Source organism: Argiope bruennichi, chromosome 3 (assembly GCF_947563725.1).
Source record: "Argiope bruennichi chromosome 3, qqArgBrue1.1, whole genome shotgun sequence".
Classification (NCBI taxonomy): domain Eukaryota; kingdom Metazoa; phylum Arthropoda; class Arachnida; order Araneae; family Araneidae; genus Argiope; species Argiope bruennichi.
Genome location: NC_079153.1, coordinates 59858971 through 59876942, shown reverse-complemented (window position 1 = coordinate 59876942; position 17972 = coordinate 59858971). Strand labels below are relative to the sequence as shown.

The window sequence follows — 17972 nt, the reverse complement described above, 5'->3', positions numbered from 1 at the left end:
TTTCAAATATAGCTTATAACGTAGAAAACCAATTATTAATGTTTGAAAATGTTCTGTTTAATGCCGTTTATCAATTGCTTTACAGACTGAAGCATAATATTCGGGACTATTTAATTAGAGGTTACAATGCACTGCTTAATTTTCTACGATATTTTTCTAAACTAGAATTGTCATTCACTGTACTAATATAGAAAATGCCTCCGAAACTCTTTATTTGCCAAATCAAAACATCAACCATAAAAAAAGTTGGAAAACATTGCTAGTAATTGATGCGTTCATAAGTGTATCCTATTCATACAATTCTCATCATTTGTTTGTAGATCACGGAATGAAAATCTAGGTTACTTATTTTCACGCTGAGTATCTCTGAAGGATAGGGAATATATTTAAGATTCGAAAAATGGGGTGAAATGGGGACTTTTAACTCGTTATTACAATCTCCTGTTAAGCTGCTGCCACTTCCCAGGAGTCTTAACGATAAGTATATTTGAATCCTGTATTCGAAATTTAATCCGCACCAAAGTAATTAATAAAGAACGAACGCTATCACCCTTAAGTGTCTAATTATTTTAAAAGGAATGAATTCGTTTGTTTCTTTTACTTTTCACGAGTTTACGGTCTACTAATGAAGTCTTACCCTTCTTATTTAATGATTTAAAATATTTGGCTTCTTCTGGTTATTTAAAATTAAATATTATTTACCCGCTTTTAAAATGTGAAAATCAATGCTAATCGATCGAAATAGATTTTATGGGAAGCAACGCGATTTACGTGTTTTAGTAAGGAAATAGAAATTTCCTTCCGTTTTTCACTATTACCATTCATCTTTGTAACTTCCTCTGGCGAAGGACAGTTTCGGTAAAATTTAATTAGACTTTCACTTGACACATATAAACGTCTAGTAATAGATATCTACTAGATTGACAATTCCCAAAAAACAACGCCGACTTCGAATGTCAAATAAGAAAAATATGTAGAACGCTTGGATTTGGAGAGAAACATAATAATGATGGCTAAATATCTCACTGTTTCCAGCATGGTACGCTTTATAATTTTAAATGCTATATATCTTTTAAAAAAACCTAATTATGAATTTTGAAAATTTTTAACATCCGCATGATTTTTGATATTATTTAATTGTAACCTCTAGATTGAAAAACACTATCTTCGATCCTCTTCTGGTGCAGTTTCTTTAGACGGCATCCCGAAACATGATGAGGTAAGTCCTTAAAATATATATCCAGTTAACCGGCAAAAAATATCTTATCTCTATGTGTGGAGGTTCCGTTGTTGCTTGGTTAAGACATTTCTATTCATAAATTATCTTTTGTTGGCTTGTTGTTTGCCTTATCTGGTGTACAATCTCAATTTTTTACCTTCTCGCATGCAAAGTATTGTAATTGTCAAGAGAATTGGAACATATATTTTCGTATAGAACTATAGAAAATATATTCTCGTATAGAACTTCAAACTTTGTTATTAAACTGCCTTTTTTAAAAACTGTTTTCGTTAAATGGAATTCAATTTTTGTTCTTCTAATTCCAGTTGTTAAGACTTTTACCTAGTAACCTCAACGTGGACCTTTTCAATAAACAACTTATATATCCGCGATTACTGAATTCATTTACAGGAAATAGAATTTACGAAATTCATTTTTTTTTTCTAATTTTCCTGTTTACCTATGACCTTAAACAAATAAAGTTTATTCTTATTTATGATGCTTTTGGTCCATCAAAGCCTTTAATCTTGCGTTTCTCAGTATCTAAAAGGAGTATGCGTACATTTATCAATAATTCAGTCTTAAAATTATATCTTTGACCTACTCTTTCCTTCAGCTAAATGTTCTTTAATTATAAATAAAAAGAAAACTTTTTAGATATTGTTTGTTTTTTTACGATGTTCCTTCGCATGCCATCAAAAATCAGATTTAATAAAAGCAAGTTTCCAAATCGCTTTAAATTCCAGCGCGAACCCACGCTCTTGCTTTACTTTCACTTGTCACGCCATGGGCTCGTTAAGGCTCCTGTGTATGTTTTGCTGTAACAACAAGGAAAGATTACACCAAGAAACCTCTGAATTGTCCCTTGTATTATTCAACCGCATCAAAAATTGTCTTTCTGAAAAATCGTATATTTCTTAACCTCCCTCCTGTTAATGTGGTATTTGAGGATGCTTGTGGTGCATTATTGCTTTCCTCCCAAAATTACCTAGCATTTCGCTTGGCCGCATCTGCAGCTTGAATCGTTGTTTATGGCATGAAAATGCAGCTTTATTAATCCATAACTCGGTGTGCTTTTCCTCCGTGCATAATCCGATCACGTTTCCATGGAGATGAAAAGCGCTTTTAAATCGTGGTTACTTGAACGAGCGTCTTCCGATGGTTTATTTGGCAATCCGGAAGAACAAATGGCAGCGCTTTCTATACTGAGTGCAGTTTTATGTATAGAAGAAAAATGTGGCCTTAAATTTGTATAGAGATATGGAAGCGAACGAACACATTACTGAGTTTTATAAATTATAGCCAGGCACTCTTAAACTGTCACTTTACGTTAACTACTAGCAGTTAGAAGAGCCGGTTAGTTAATCACCAGCAGTCTAAACTAATTAAAAATAAGGCTCAAATTATGATATAGAACCTCCTTATAAATCGCTATTCTGGTTAAAATGTCAAAATTCTTCTTAGCAGACTTGTTTGATTTATTGAGATATAAAATTTTAATTGCCGTTATTATAAATTTTATATATCTTTATTCTTCTTAATTATCAGTGGTAGAGATTCATAATAGAGAATATATTATTATAAAATAGTGATAGCATAACTATTATAAGTAGTATTTCGTAAAGGGAAGCTTTTGGTTTGAAAGAATTATATGAAAAATTAATATGCAAATCGTTATATTCTTCATAAAATGGTAAAGTAACTTTGAAAGAGAAACAGTGTTTTCATAAACTACGGCATTATGCTATAATAGTTATCAATCTTTTTAAAGCGTAAATTAGAATAATAATTTTATTCTTTATATTATTGAATATCTAATGATTTTTTTTTTTTTTAAATAATGAGATATGAGTAAAAATGTTTTCATATAAATAATATATTTTCTACTTTTAAACCACACGTTTTGAAAGTTTAACAAAGTGATAGAACTTATTTTAGAAACAAATTTAACATCTTAATGATGATTAGAATTATGATTTTCGCTCGGTGGTGAAAGATGTCAAAGAAAAGTGTAAAATACATAATTTGCGGTATATATCTTTTTTTTTTCCATCGCCGGAAGAGGAAGAAAGAACTATTTTCATGTAGATGTTAAGATATCATTGAAGTATCTGTTTTATTCAATTATTTTACTGTAATTTCTCCGTTTGCCGATAATAACAGTTGGTTTTATTTCTGAATCTTTTTTGCTTTTAACTTATTATTTTTCATAATGTCTATTGCAAAAATATTATTTGCGGTTCGTTTTAACAAAAATACGTTTCCATTTTTTTTTTTTCCCTTTTCGTATTCCTTGAATTTTCATATTAACATAAGGTTAAGTTATTCTGAATTATTCGAATTAATTTTGGTTGATTCGAAATTAAAAGTTATAAAGTACAAATTTCTTTTTGAATTGTTTCTGTTTATTAAATACATTCTTTCCTCGTGATCTTAATGATCGTACTTGAACAATTTTTAAATTCAGGGAAGAACTTGATTAGTGCACAATGTATTCAATAAAAAAGTAAATGAAGCCTTTCTAACTTTGTAAAAAATTTTAAGGAGTATATGAAATGTGTATAAGAAAAGTAGATATAAATTGTATTGTTTTATTTTGAAACTTTATTGCATAATTCTTCTGTTTAAAATTCTCTGCACTGTTTATTAAAATTACTTATTTATTAAATCCTTTTTTTAATATCGTATTTTAAGTTTATATTTATTATCTTTTTATTTATTAAAATTACTGACTATTTACTTAATGTGTTTTTTTTATTAAAACTGTTAAATATTAAAGATAAACCACGGCTACTATTTAGTTTGAAAATTGTTGCTTTCTCTTATATGCTCATTTTTAGATTTCTTTGGAATTTCTGAATAAATCGAAATTTTATTGCTTTGCATTAAGCTACAAATTAGCCTGCCTTTATTGTATAAAAATCATGCATTATTTAACATGGTTTATATTTCACACAATTTAAATAATTTGCTAACAAAATAACGGCTTCAAAATTTTTTCTTCGGGAGTTCATCTGATTGCGTCTGTACACATACTTTGGATTCTTGACATTTCCATTTGATTGGTTTTCCATCCAGACGAGCAAAAGTCAAAAGTCATCGTTGAAATGTCAAATAAAAATGAGAAAAACGTCTAACGATTACATTTTCTTTCTTTTGTTATCCACTGCGCAATGAGAATGTCGAATGTCTTCTAATCTAATTGTCCCTCGTATTAATTACTTGCCAATAATGATTAGAATTCTCATCATTTTATAAAGTCTTGTTAAGCAAAAATGTTACTCAGCTAATCTATTCAGTTTCATTTACTTGAGCCTGCTTGTTCGTGTACCTAAAATTAGATTCTTCGATCGTTTCTCTTGTGGCTTTTGTAAAACTATTTTTGATTGAATTAATTAGGATTGTAACAAGATAAATTATTAGCAAGCAGTCTGTTCAGTAGCAGTTTAATCGCATGTCGATATAGATACTAGTAGCTTTTCTATTTTTTACTCTTACTGCTGTTTGATTTATAGTAATTAGTTCGTTCTTAACGGACTCCTTTGCTGCGTATGTGTACAACTGACAATCATGAGAAGCTTAAAAAACCCCCATTTATTATAATGTTCTTCCTTATGTGCTGACATATGTCGCTGCTAAAAACAATAAGCTCTGTTAATTTTCAATTGAGCGCACATCTCTTTCTTTCTTTACTTCGTTTTTTTTTTTTTTTTTTTTTTTTTTTCTTTTGCATGAAGTTTATAGTTTCTTTTTATTGAATAACATGTGACGGTCATTGGACTTATAAGTCAGGTTATCATGTTACATTAAACATTTTCTTTTCTTCTTTTAATCTCCGAGGAATATTTATGTTTGTAAAGAATGTGATTCATTTTGAAGTTAATATCATTCTCAATGTAGCTTTGCTTTTGTATGAAATTATTAATAATGTGTTCATTTGTTGGTGGTTCAATTTTATCGTTAGTTCATGAATGTTTATGTATTTATTTTCTCGATTTAATGTAATTTAATAAGTATATTTTACAAGAGCATCAAAATTTGTTGTTTATTACTTCAAATTATATGGATGTTGTCTACTGTTTATGCTTTGTTCAGGAACTAAATTCCTGAACATTGTTGTTTCGGCCTTAAATAGCTACAATGAGCTACACGCTTGAAATTTCTGGATTTTTTCAAAAATAACTAATCAAAATAGTTAATTCAGTACCCATAGTAAAATGCACATGCAACGTAATTCCATTAAAGTTGTCTATTCCCTCATAAATAATCAAAATATTATTTTCTAGTAGTAATTATATCATAAACATATTAATGTAATAATTATACCAAATTTTATGACGTTAGAACTTTAAGCGCTTGTCTAAACTAGTTTCAATTAATTTTGTTCTTTTTCTAAACTTACAAATTATAATTGCTATTCCAAATTATGATGTGGAGGTGCTAGCGATCACTTTGTCACTCTCCGAAACATCACGACGTTGCCATTTCCATAAATAAACTCATTAATAATATTCGAAGATTCGAATTGTTACAGCTTCAAAAAAAAGTTGTTTATCTTTTGAGAGAATATATTTTAATATTATCTTTTGTAAGATTCTCAATGAAATATATATTGCTGTGTTAAAATGTGTTTTACCTGCTATGATATATAGACATTATATCATAACTGAAGTAGAGTGCTAAAATAGATTATATTAAAATGGATTTCGATAAGCAATTCATTAATGAAGAAATTCTAATAAGCATAACGATTTTTTCCCCTGCATGGAAAGGTACAATAGCAAATAAATAATATACTTATTGTGAAAGGAGCTCTGTTTTCTAATTAATTGTTTAAAGTCGCTGATGTGATATCCTTGGTATTAAAAGATTATAGGATATACGACTGGAAGCTTCATCATATCAAAGTTTAATTTACATAGTGATATTTTGTTTTACCGCATTGAAGATGATATTCTCAATAAGGTAAAAATATATTATATTCTTAGATGCAAGAATAAGTTGTTGTTACTCATGGCACTTTACAAGCCCACTCACAGATCTGTCAGCGATTTAAGCCAAGTGAATGTCCCTTGTCTTTTTAGTAGCGCCAGCTAGGGCCAAGAGTATGACTTCACATTCACTTGCACAGGGAGGCACATTTACACACCTCACAGATAGAACACAGAAGAACAACCATGCCCAAACCAGGACTCGAACCCGGGACGCCCAGATCACGGGGAAGACGCGCTACCCCTATGCCAGGATGCCAGCAAAGAATATATCAGATACATGTGAAATCAAACTAAAATTAAACAGAAACAAGACAAAAATTACATTTTCTTTCTAAGAAATAATTTATTATGAGTTAGTGAAAGTAAAATCAGGTTTTTGATTTTTCTTATGTATTTATTTTCGTCTGAAATGGCATTTGAAATGGTGATTCAGACTTTGAATCATTATTTCAGAAGCCGCCTCGTTTTGTATTTCCATTTTCTTACACGTATTATTGATAATGGACTGAGAACAGCGTTAACTCAAAAAGGACTCTATCCATTTTAACTCGTGTTGATTTAAGAGTGCCATGCTCGAATGAATCTTCCTCGGTTGACTGAATTGTTATTGCGAAGAAAGATCCTATATTGATTATTTGTTGGAAGAAGAAAGAAGCGTTTTATGTCGGCTTTGCGCCGCTTGAGCATGTCCTTGTAGAGAAGTTTTAAAGACAAACTATTCTTTTCATCTTCACAACTTCGATTCGTCTTTACGATTTACCTGCTTCTGTCATTTTTGCATCATAACTAAAGGGAGTAGTCTTCCCGAAACTTTCTTGCATGCTTTTCAATAAATCGTATATAATTATGGACTCTGGGTAAAACCGTGAACAGGCATTGACGAACAACAGTTACGAAACGAAGATCTTGCCGTGAATCTGGGATTTTTTATTGTATTTATGATGCAAATATGCATTTTTAAGGCCTATTTTACTTTTCCGTCGTATAGAAAAAGTATAGAAATCGTCAACGATTCTGAACTCGAAATCTTGATGAATCTCCACGTTTTATACCTCCCTAAGTTAAAAAAAAAGTTTAAGAAAATGCTTTCTGTTTGTCTGTCTGCGATAAAGATAACCCATAAACGCTTAGAGCTAGATGGTTGAAGTTTTGTATACCAAATGATGGTGTGTATACCAAATTTGCAGATTTCTATCAAATTTTAATTAAAATCTGTTCTGAGGAAGTCCATCTTTTCGAATATAATCTAATACAACAATTACAAAACGAAGAGCGCTAGATAGATAAAATTCGGCATACAGATTTAACATCTATAGTGTAAACTCCTACCAAATTTTGAGCCAAATTTAACAACGGATTGACTATCTGATGGTCTGTATTTTCAGATGTAAGTAAACGTGATAATTCAGAAATGGAATGACTTAAATTTATCAAATTTGGTATGAGAATTTGGCTACAAATGCAATTCTGTGTGAAGTTTTTGTTTCAATCGGTTGAGAAAAACATGTCTAAAACACAAATTCAATTTTTGGATTTGGACTATTAACACATGCCAGAGGTAAATAACCAAATAATTCGCCAAGGATGACACGATAGATTGAGTAAATATGCCAAGTTCTCGCCAAAAGTTAATATTTCGTAACTATTGTACGCCAATGCCATATAAGGTGTTCTCTGGCATGTCAAGTTTATTAGAGAGTATGCGAGAAAGTTTTGAGAAGACCACATCAGCTGGTTCGGCTACCGATTGAAACCAAAATTTGTCTTGGATCTCCAGCTGTCGCTACCAGATGACACACAGAATTTCTTTTAAGTTATTGCACTGTTTGTGGACATGCAAAAGTACAAACTTCCAGACGGTCATTCCTTTGATAGTCTTGATAAGAATACATTTTAGTTGCTAAATCTGTGTATCGATTTGTATCCATCTAGCTCCTTACGTAGTTATTGAGTTTATCGTATTCGTATTGATATACGACCTCTGAAATTTCGTTCAAAATTTTATAAAAATGCACAGACATATATAATGTAAAAAATGTGTTTTCGAACTCAGGGTGTTCTGAAACATTGGAATTCGTCAAATCTCGAGTTCGTGTTTTTTAATAATTACAGTACTTTCTCTATATTTCATATAGGAAAAAGTAAAAATATATGAGATCCCTATTATGCAATGTTTTCTATAGCTGTAACAATATTTCGCAATATGGTGTTGTCTTGTTTAAAGATGGTATTTGCACCTGTAAATTTCATTAACCAACCGCCAATGTTCAAATGTAAGTCTTTATCGAAATATTATTAATTTTTGCTGGAGATCCAAATAAATAATTTTGTAGTTTCTTATATTAATTACATTTAATACTACAATGCCTTTATTCATTCCTCAATAAACACGTTATTTTATATAAGGCTGTCGAGAGTTTACGATATAATTGTTAAATTCTTGAGGCAAAACTCAAAAGAAAAAAAAAAAAAATCTTTTTTATTAGAAGAAATTTTTAAGGAATAACAAGTTTCTTCGGCCATGGGCCTCACTGTCAAAATCCATATTATAATAACAATTAAAAAAAACCTGCAAATTTTTCCAAAAGTTTTTATGGATTATAATAATGATAATAATAATAAATTTCAAGAGTACGATAGAAGTGAAGTGTAATTCATAATAAGCTAAAAACTTTAAAAAAAACTTAATAAGCAAGTTCTTTACTTTTATTATTAGCATTGTTATTCGCACACAAGAGTATATACGCCACTTACTTTTATGCAGCTTTATTTAAATTATTAGCGTTGTTATTCGCACATAATGGCCTATACGCCTATTACTTTTTTTGCAACTCAATAACAACGTCCTTTTAAACATTTCAATACATGCAGTATGGAATTTTTAATTCTTATTTAAAAACATACTCTTTAAATCGCGTGTCACGCATTTTATGACTAATTGAAACTACTTTTTATAAAATTTTCCAAACCAACCCACAATTTACTTTTTCTTCACTATCTATTAAGGTTTTCAAATATTGGAATTTTTATTGGCGCTGAAATTGAGTGTTTTGGCAGTGGCACTCAAAATTACATCTAATTCACTTAATATGCATATGCTATCTTGCTTTTACATCAGTCATTGTCTGTCCCCCTCCATTTGCGATACGCCAAGAAATCGATGCTGTTTGTTTTTCTAGGATTTTCGGAAGTGATGAATTATAGCATTGTCGCCCCAGATATAATGATGTTTTTTTTCTCCTATTAGTTGTTAGCTATCCGAACATAAATCTCTGGTGAAGGCATCCGTTGTTCAGCTTGTTTGTTATCTAATCAACCTATGCATTCTTCTTGGTAGAAGATTATGGATAATATCATCTGAGCATTTATTTGATTTAACTTGAATTTTTCTGAATTGATTATATCTGTGTATGTTGTTCGTCGTGGTTTATTTGTCCCGAGCAGTACTAAGTTATCTTTGCCCTTAGCAAAGACAAAAATTCCTGCTTTCTATTTTCTCGTACACATGGTATAGGGAAAATATCGCAACTGTCAAAAAATTCGAATTTGAGATTTTGACGAATCGCCCTATTTTAGACCCCCCGAGTTCGAAGAACACATTTTTGGAAAATGTCCGTCTGTCTGTCTGTGACAATGATAACTCAAAAACGCGTTGAGCTAGAAGGATGAAATTTGGTTTGTGATCTTTAGATCCAAATTTGTAGATTTCTATCAAATTTTTAACAAAATCCGCTCAGAGGAAATTTGTCTGTCCTGCTGTTCGAATGTTATTTAATAAGATAACTACAAAATGAAGAGAGCTATGTGGGTAAGATTTGGTGCACAGATTTAACATTTATAGTGTAGACATCCATCGAATTTTGAATCAAATCCAATGAAGGGAATGACCGTTTGTCGTTCTGTACTTTCAGAAACTTATAATTCAAGAGCGTAGTGAGTTAAATATATTAAATTTGGTATGTGTTATTATGATTACAGGTATAGTTTTTATTTCTTTCAAATTTTGGTTTCAGTCAGTTGGGAAAAACGCATAAATCACAAATTCAATTTTCGGATGTTATTTACCGCATGCCAGGATTAATCGCCAAATAATTCGCCAAAATTGACGTGATAGATTCAATAAAAATACTAAATTCGCACCAAAGGTTAATATTTCGTAACTATTGTGCGCCAATGCCATTGAAGGCGCTCTCTGGTATAATACCTTTATTAGAGAGTATGCGAGAAGGTTCTGAAGAGACCACTCCCAAATTTATGGTTATAAGTCAACATGAATGAAGAGAGAATTATGTTTGATTTGGTATCCGAGGCCTTAACCACGACTACGGAGGTCGTGCCTTAACTTCACTGCTGATAGTTAAGGCACATGGATATTTAATTACAGGCTGCCATATGGTCATAAACAAAATTCAGAAATGATCTAGATGTTTGGAGATAAATGGGTTTTAGTATTTTTTTTTTTTAAATAAATCCGCTTTTAAAGGTATTCGTTGTGACCTGGTTAGAAGTAAATTAAGCCCAATAATTCTGTTAAAAAAATACTGCTTAGAGTAAGAGCAGTTTTTTTTATACCATCAAAGAGAATGAGAGCGCGAAAGATGTTTTTTTTTGCGTTTTGTTCCAGAGAGGGTGGCGCTCGTGAAAAATGCATAATTTTTCTTTTGACATTTCAGTTAGTTGGGATTCTAACTATCTAGTTCATGCTATGTTGTTAGTAATAATGCGTTGGCAAAAATAAGGATATTACTTTTATGAGCATGCAAAGAATGTCCCTTTTCAACTCGAATTTTCCTTTTTTTTTAAAAATCGTATTTATAAATAACTGTCCACCTTTGGCGACCAATTGTTCTCCGTGATTAATGGTCTCTAAAATTTTAAATTTAATATTTATTGTAATTATTATTAGTTGTCATTTCTTTGATCTTAATACCTTCTTTGGCATAATCTTTTTAATCTTCCAGTTTTAATCGATATATAATTCAGATTATTTTAAGCGTTTTCCTAATTTTCTGCCAGTTTTCCTAAAATCGGAACTTTGATTGAAGCGGGAGGGCTTCTTTTTTTAAACTAATACAAAAGCTTTTTTTCTGTAACCAAACATGTGCTTAAAATATATGTGAAGAAAATAGAATTCAGTCAAAAAATTATGAAAAGAATTATGAATTCTAAATTTTGTACAGTCTATCGGTCATATGAATCATATTTTGTCCTTTCGTTACTTTTAATATTTATGAGGCTGAAAGCATTTATTTATTATTTTTTTTCTCCATAAGCTTAAAGCTATTTGCTTTATAAAAAGTGATCATTTATTTTATTTCATCAGACGATTTTATGTTTTTAATATTTTTATTATTAAATTATATTTTGTGAATTATTTTAATATTACATTATTATATAAATAATAATTATAACTTATAATAATTACTTTCTGATCATTATAGAGATATTTCATAGCTATTTTAATAATGCTATTATACCAGCCTATTTTTCTATGAATTGCTGAGTTTGCGAATTAAATGTAAAACGAAGGATTTGGAAGAAAAATTAATTAGAAACTGTATAATAAATTATATTTGGCAGCAATATTATATTAAACTTTATTTTATTGCATTTATTGGATAAAACATTTACTACATGTCCGCATCTTCGCTCCTTTTTAGGAAACTTTTAAAAACAATGTGTATTGCTTTTATATAATCGGCTAAAACTTACAATATTACATTATTAAGCGCAACTGCAACTTTTAAATTTCCTATTTTATTTATTCAGCAATAAGATGTAGGAACGCACCAAATCTCTGCATTTTTAGAAGACTTGTTATAACAAAATTCATTCGTCCAGACAATTATAACATTTCAGCAGTAGATTGCTATAAATATAATCTTTAGATTAATAGATTCAATCTGCAGTAGTTGATTAAATCTTTTGCCATTTGCAATCACCGAAGTTCATCATCTTATTTATAACTTTTTCATTAGCCCAATGACATTTAGAGTGAAGTCTATAATTTCTCCACTTTCATCAACCGCTTTCACTAACATCTTAATCTACGGCTTATAACCCGCAAGACTTATTATTATTATCATCATCGATTGCACCCATTGGCAGCATGATCATTTGAGACGTGACACCCGTCGGTTATTATTTTTAAACTTCTTCCTTGTATACATTTCATTAGTATCTCGTGCTGCGGCCACAGCCTTCAATTAATCGCACGTTCGAATATCGTTCTCCTCTATATTTAGCATCACGTTATGTCGATAAACAACCGTCATGCTGAAAAAGACGGGCCACTGCCGAGCGAGTGGCAAACGTCCCCAGGCTTTGTGTCGTGAAAACGGCTCGCTTATTAATAACCCAAATTGAGAAGGCGGTGTCGGCGTGCTGGCTAAAGTGTTACTTCACTTTTTACGTAAGGAAGGTGCTTCTCTCAAAATGCTTCTTTTTTCCTTCTCTGTATTTATTCCTCATAAGTGTCAATACCCTTTTTCCTTGTAGACGGACTGTTATGGGTAGAAAGATTGAAGTGCGTCATATTTTTTAAAAAATATTTCTTCAAAATTGAACTTGGAAGTTGGAGGACTGTAAGGCATAGGCATTTTATAAATAGCGTTTGTATGATTTTGATGCTGTGCTAGAAATGTGTGGTACATTTCCCAGAGCTATCTTATGTTCTGTTAAGTTAAGCCATTCAACAGTTTGAAAGTTTTCTGTTTCGAGAGGCTTTTGCCTTTGACCTGAAATGTTTGAGTTTTCTGGATATTTTCCTACTTCTTTTTAATAGAATGATACTTGTAGGTTGGTATTCTATTTTTAAATTGTTCCAGGCGACATTCATGATTTAGAAATCATTTTAAATACTCTACGGAACTGATTGTTGACTTTTGCGCTACCAAATTTGACACTAGCTACTTCTTTCGTAATAGATGTTCACTAAACAGGGGTTTTCAAGGATGTATTTAGTTTCAATTAAAAAAAAATTCAAATTTAAACATTTTTTCTCAATAAGTTTACAGCATATTACTCCACAAAATAATTTCCATCCTGTTTTAAAACTTAACAAAATAGGGTTTTTTTCAATGATACAACTTTTATTTCGTACAATTTTTCTGTACTTATAATAAATTTTTAAATATATTTTATAACAGGGGTGTTTGTGCTCCGGGGAAACCCCGGAATTCCGGGGATTTTGAACTTCGATACCCGGAAATTCCGGGGATCGTCATTCAAAAGGAAGTAGGAATAATAATGAATTATTTATTTTGATCTGGGTAATTTTGTTTGCTTTGAAAGCAGAAAATGCAAGGTCAGTGTGTGTGGTGAAAACTTTTCCTTTCTTTCTCCAAAGGCAGTGATAATGCGTGAAAAGGGGGAAAAAACTTCTTTTTTGTTCTTTTCTTATTGCGAGTTATGACTCATTCCCCCGGTTCTCGGACATTCTGTTCTGGATTCTTTTCGGCAAGTAGGCGCGGCAGAAAAAAAAGGGAGAGACTTCGTTCGACCAGATGTGCGATCACGTGACCTGGGTTCAAAGGTCTTAATTTTGCAAAATTAATGGTTATTAATTTTTCAAAAAAAGTAATTCATTGAACTTTTATAATTAGGTCATTCAATACTTCATAATCGTAATTTTTCATTTCTTCCCCCCCCCCCTTCTCGAAACTCCAAAATGTCGGTAGTAAGTCTGTAAAAGTTTCAGGGGATTTTTTGGGGTCCCACAAACACCCCTGTTATAATAATGCTTTTCATTCTTTTAGTTACGGTATTTATTCTCACATGCATTATTGCAATATTAATTACATTTTTTTCCTATTCACATTGTCGCTGTCTATGTATGTAAAAATAAATATCGAAAATAAAGTAAAGATGAACGAATTAAGCCTAATACAATGTTTCGAATTTAAGGCTTATTTTTTTCCTTTTGAACTTTTTCTTTCTTATTTCACTGTATTGTTTAACATTCCTCTTAATTTTCACCAATAGTTTTGTTTGGCAAAAAATTTTGCAATTTTTCTGTGCTAATTAGATTATATAAGATGCAACGTACGTAAAATCTCTAAAAATTCTGTACCTTTTTTACTTTCTGGTATGCTCAAAGAGATACTTCTGATATATATATAATATGAATGGAAAGGATAATAATCATAAAATAATAATAATAATATCGATATTTTGATAAATTTTCCCATTTCGGAACATTTTCAGACACATGCCTATTTGATTTCGGGCCGATAACTCTAAAAAGGAAACAAGCTAGACTGTTGTAATTTGGTATGTGCTATTACACCAAAATTTGATGAAATTCTCTTAAAGGAAATTTATATGTCTTTCATCATACATGCCATCAGAATAATTAGAAAATGCAAAGAACTGAGTTCATGAGGTTTCACATATGTTTTTATAATTAAAATTGTAAATCAGTTTCAAATTATGAACCAAACCAATAAGTTGACCGTCTGTCATACAACATATTCGTATATGACTCATGAAATGAATTTTATTAAAATTCCCTAACAGATGGCATCAATGATAATGAATAACAATTTAATTATGTAATAACAATTTAATTATGTTTATGCATAAACTGATAACTAAGCCCTAAGAATATTTAAATTTTAAAATTGTCATATAGAACATATAAGTTGTATCGAACATATGAAAGATCATAAATTTCTGTATTTACAAAGTGAACAAATAAATAAAATAAAAGTATGTAAAAAATTCGTCTTTTTATCGTCCTGTTTCTAAAAAATAGATTAATTTAAGGCTTAGAGCATTTAATTTTTAAGATAAGCGAAAGTAGATGAATATTTAAATTTTTAATAAATGTTATGAATTCTGAAATAAAATAAAAATAATTGAAAATCAAGTTAGCAAACGATAAAAAGCATTCTGAATCTTGAAATAAAAAAATAATAATTGAAAATAAAGTTAGCAGACGATATGCATCCGTATTTTTTTATTTCTGTTTTTTATTATTCCTTCATCTTATCCATAAGGGATGGATGGCTATTCATCATTTCCTACATTACTAAATTCAATTATGCTTCCCTCTTTCAAGGCTGGGAGCATTGTTGCCCAGCTCATTTCCGAAGCAATTTCCGCTTTATCCAATTAAAATTTAGGAGAAAATTAAAATCCTTAATCATATGTATTTAATGTGCCTCGGTTCAATATAGCTGTATTCGTCACAAAATTAAAACAACTTCGTTTTCATACTTGTTATAGCGATATTGTGAAATTGTTTAACATTTTTTTCCATTAAACTGATGTCTATGGACTGTAGTTGTGTTTATTTTTCTCATTACATTGGCCGTAATTTTTGTATTTTTTTAATGGCTTGGATGTTTTTATTGATGAAATTTATGTTATTTAAGTATAAAAAATTATTATCTAAACAGTTGATAGGAAATTTTTGTACTAGTGCATTAAAAATTAGATTTTTTTTTTTAATTTTATGGTTTCTGATTATAAATATCGCGGTGTCTCAAAATGATTTTTTTTGGTTAATTTACCACTTGCTGGGGTTACTCATACGGAATCGAAAATTAAATCAATTGGCTAATTGATAATCAAGGTTTGAAATTATCAAAAAGAACACACTAATGTATGAATTTCAAAATTAGCTCATAAGGAAGTAAATGAAAAATTATTATGAAATTCATCCTTACAACAAATTAAGTTAAATAAAAGTGTGGGAAAAAAGACAGACCAATGCTTGATGTATAAAAGTTCCTTAGAATAGAGACTTGCGTACTGCAATTGGAAATTTCAGCTCTTGAATATATATCTAAATGAGAATATTTTCTCTTCGACTTCAGACCTACTTCCTTATGAGAAAGTTACTAATCATATTTAATAAAAATTGATTGTATTTCTTCTGTATCTATAGAAGTTTTTAAAATATTTAAATTATAAGAAGTTTTTTTTTTTAAGGAACTGAATATAATTTTTTTCCCTCGATTTCAGTTTGAGTATGAGATTTTTCTTCGTCTCATGATTTCCACAAATTTTAAAACCTTAGTTTTATTTATAGCCCCAATAATAGAATATACAGAAATAAATGTATTTAATATTTTTGTGAAAAATGCGTATTTATATAAGTATTGTCATTAAAGATTTAGTTTTTTTTGGTGTGAATATCAACGAATAGATAAATATATCAGAAATTAAAAATGTACTTATTTTCATGCAATGTGAATGCCCACATGTTTAATGAAATATTTATACTGTATTTGAACATGAGACTGACATATTTGTAAATTTCTATTTGCGTCTGGAAAAAAATCGCTCAAAACGCTTTATTGGGCAGACTGTATTACCTAGAACTACCAAATTTGAAATGTTGTTACTATTTGAATAACAGATGCTCAATGAGAAAAGGGGTTTCAAAATTTGTATTTACTTTTTAAGAAAAATTAATCAAAATTATAAAGTTTTCCCCTAAAATTTTGAATATTATTGTACGAATATTACTTTTACATCTTTTTGAAATTCAGAAATTAAAATTTCAGTGATACCTCTTTAATCTCTATATAGCTATTTTCACTAATTCTTATAAATTAAAAAAATATATATTCTAAGCGTATTTTACAATATTTCATTATTTTATTACATTTGTACACTTGTGACATATTAAACGGTTTTTTTTTGTGACATTATTGCTGTAATATAAGTAAGAGCAAATTTTAAAAATGAAATAAATACGACATGTATCGCGCTTAGGTTCAAAACTCTCTTCTTTTTCTTTTTTTCATGTGTATATGTGTGTGTATTTACATGACTTTAATATCAGTAAGAAAATGTAGTATGTATTATGGGGAAAAATATCCCTTCCAATTGATGTCTTCAATTCATTTTTTTCCCCTTCAGATTTACGATTTTGGAATTCAAAACCGTTCATAGTACGTTTTTGAATTATCTGTCTGTATACGCACGAAAAGACAGGCAAACGCAGACAAAATTAAAAATACTTTTTTTCACCCTCTGATTTTAAAATAGAAGATGAAATTCATTAAAATCTCCATGAAAGTAATTTTGATGATTATAATATTTCATGAATGCTTTGTAAGCATGCGAATAATTACGCATAATGCGCGTTATACATAATGCATCCTAAAATTATGAGAAATATGCGGATTATTTGCAGGTTTTCAAAGATACTCCATCAATTCGCAAATGGCAGTTCTTCAAAAGTTCCCTAAGATCATTTTTATCATCATTTCCTGCTTAATTTTTGGTAAAAAATTATCACGCATTAATAACAAATTAAGATTGAAATTTTATATTATTTTTACAGTATTCCTTAATGCAGAACCCACAATAAATACTTCTGTTTTTACCAATAGTTTAATCAGTATGTCTTTGCTTTATTTTGTAAATTATTTTTTTTTATGCGGTTTTAAAATGTAATACTGACAAAATATATAGTAAAAGTATATGTCTTTTCAGTTTATAATATAATTTATTGTATCATTCCTAAATTGATTATAAATTTTTAAGACTCCTTAATAATTCTAAAAATAATAAAATTCATTAGCTTTCTAATTTAAAATGAATGTAAACCTTCGTCTTTTAAACTATTCGTATAAGTATTATCAAAATTAGAAATCAATATAATATATGCATTGATTTAAGATGGACAGTATATAATATTTATATGAAAGGAAATTTCTAGAGGGAACCACCGGTTATTGAACTACTTAGTGTTTAGGCTGCATTGCATTGTCAGGATATTACTCAATAGAATACCGGTACTT

At 29.8% G+C, this 17972-nt stretch overlaps 1 protein-coding gene across 7 annotated transcripts in view; it reads left to right on the top strand.

The window, feature by feature from the left end:
- LOC129963208 (rap guanine nucleotide exchange factor 2-like) overlaps window positions 1-17972 on the top strand; it is a 134593-nt gene that overhangs the window by 57229 nt on the left and 59392 nt on the right. For 5 of the 7 annotated variants that reach the window (XM_056077389.1, XM_056077391.1, XM_056077386.1 and 2 more), the window contains one exon: window positions 1151-1219. The exons of the other annotated variants lie outside the window; for them this stretch is intronic. In XM_056077389.1, coding sequence (XP_055933364.1) covers window positions 1151-1219 — 69 coding nt within the window. The remainder of the gene's footprint in view (window positions 1-1150; window positions 1220-17972) is intronic. 7 annotated transcript variants of the gene reach the window in all.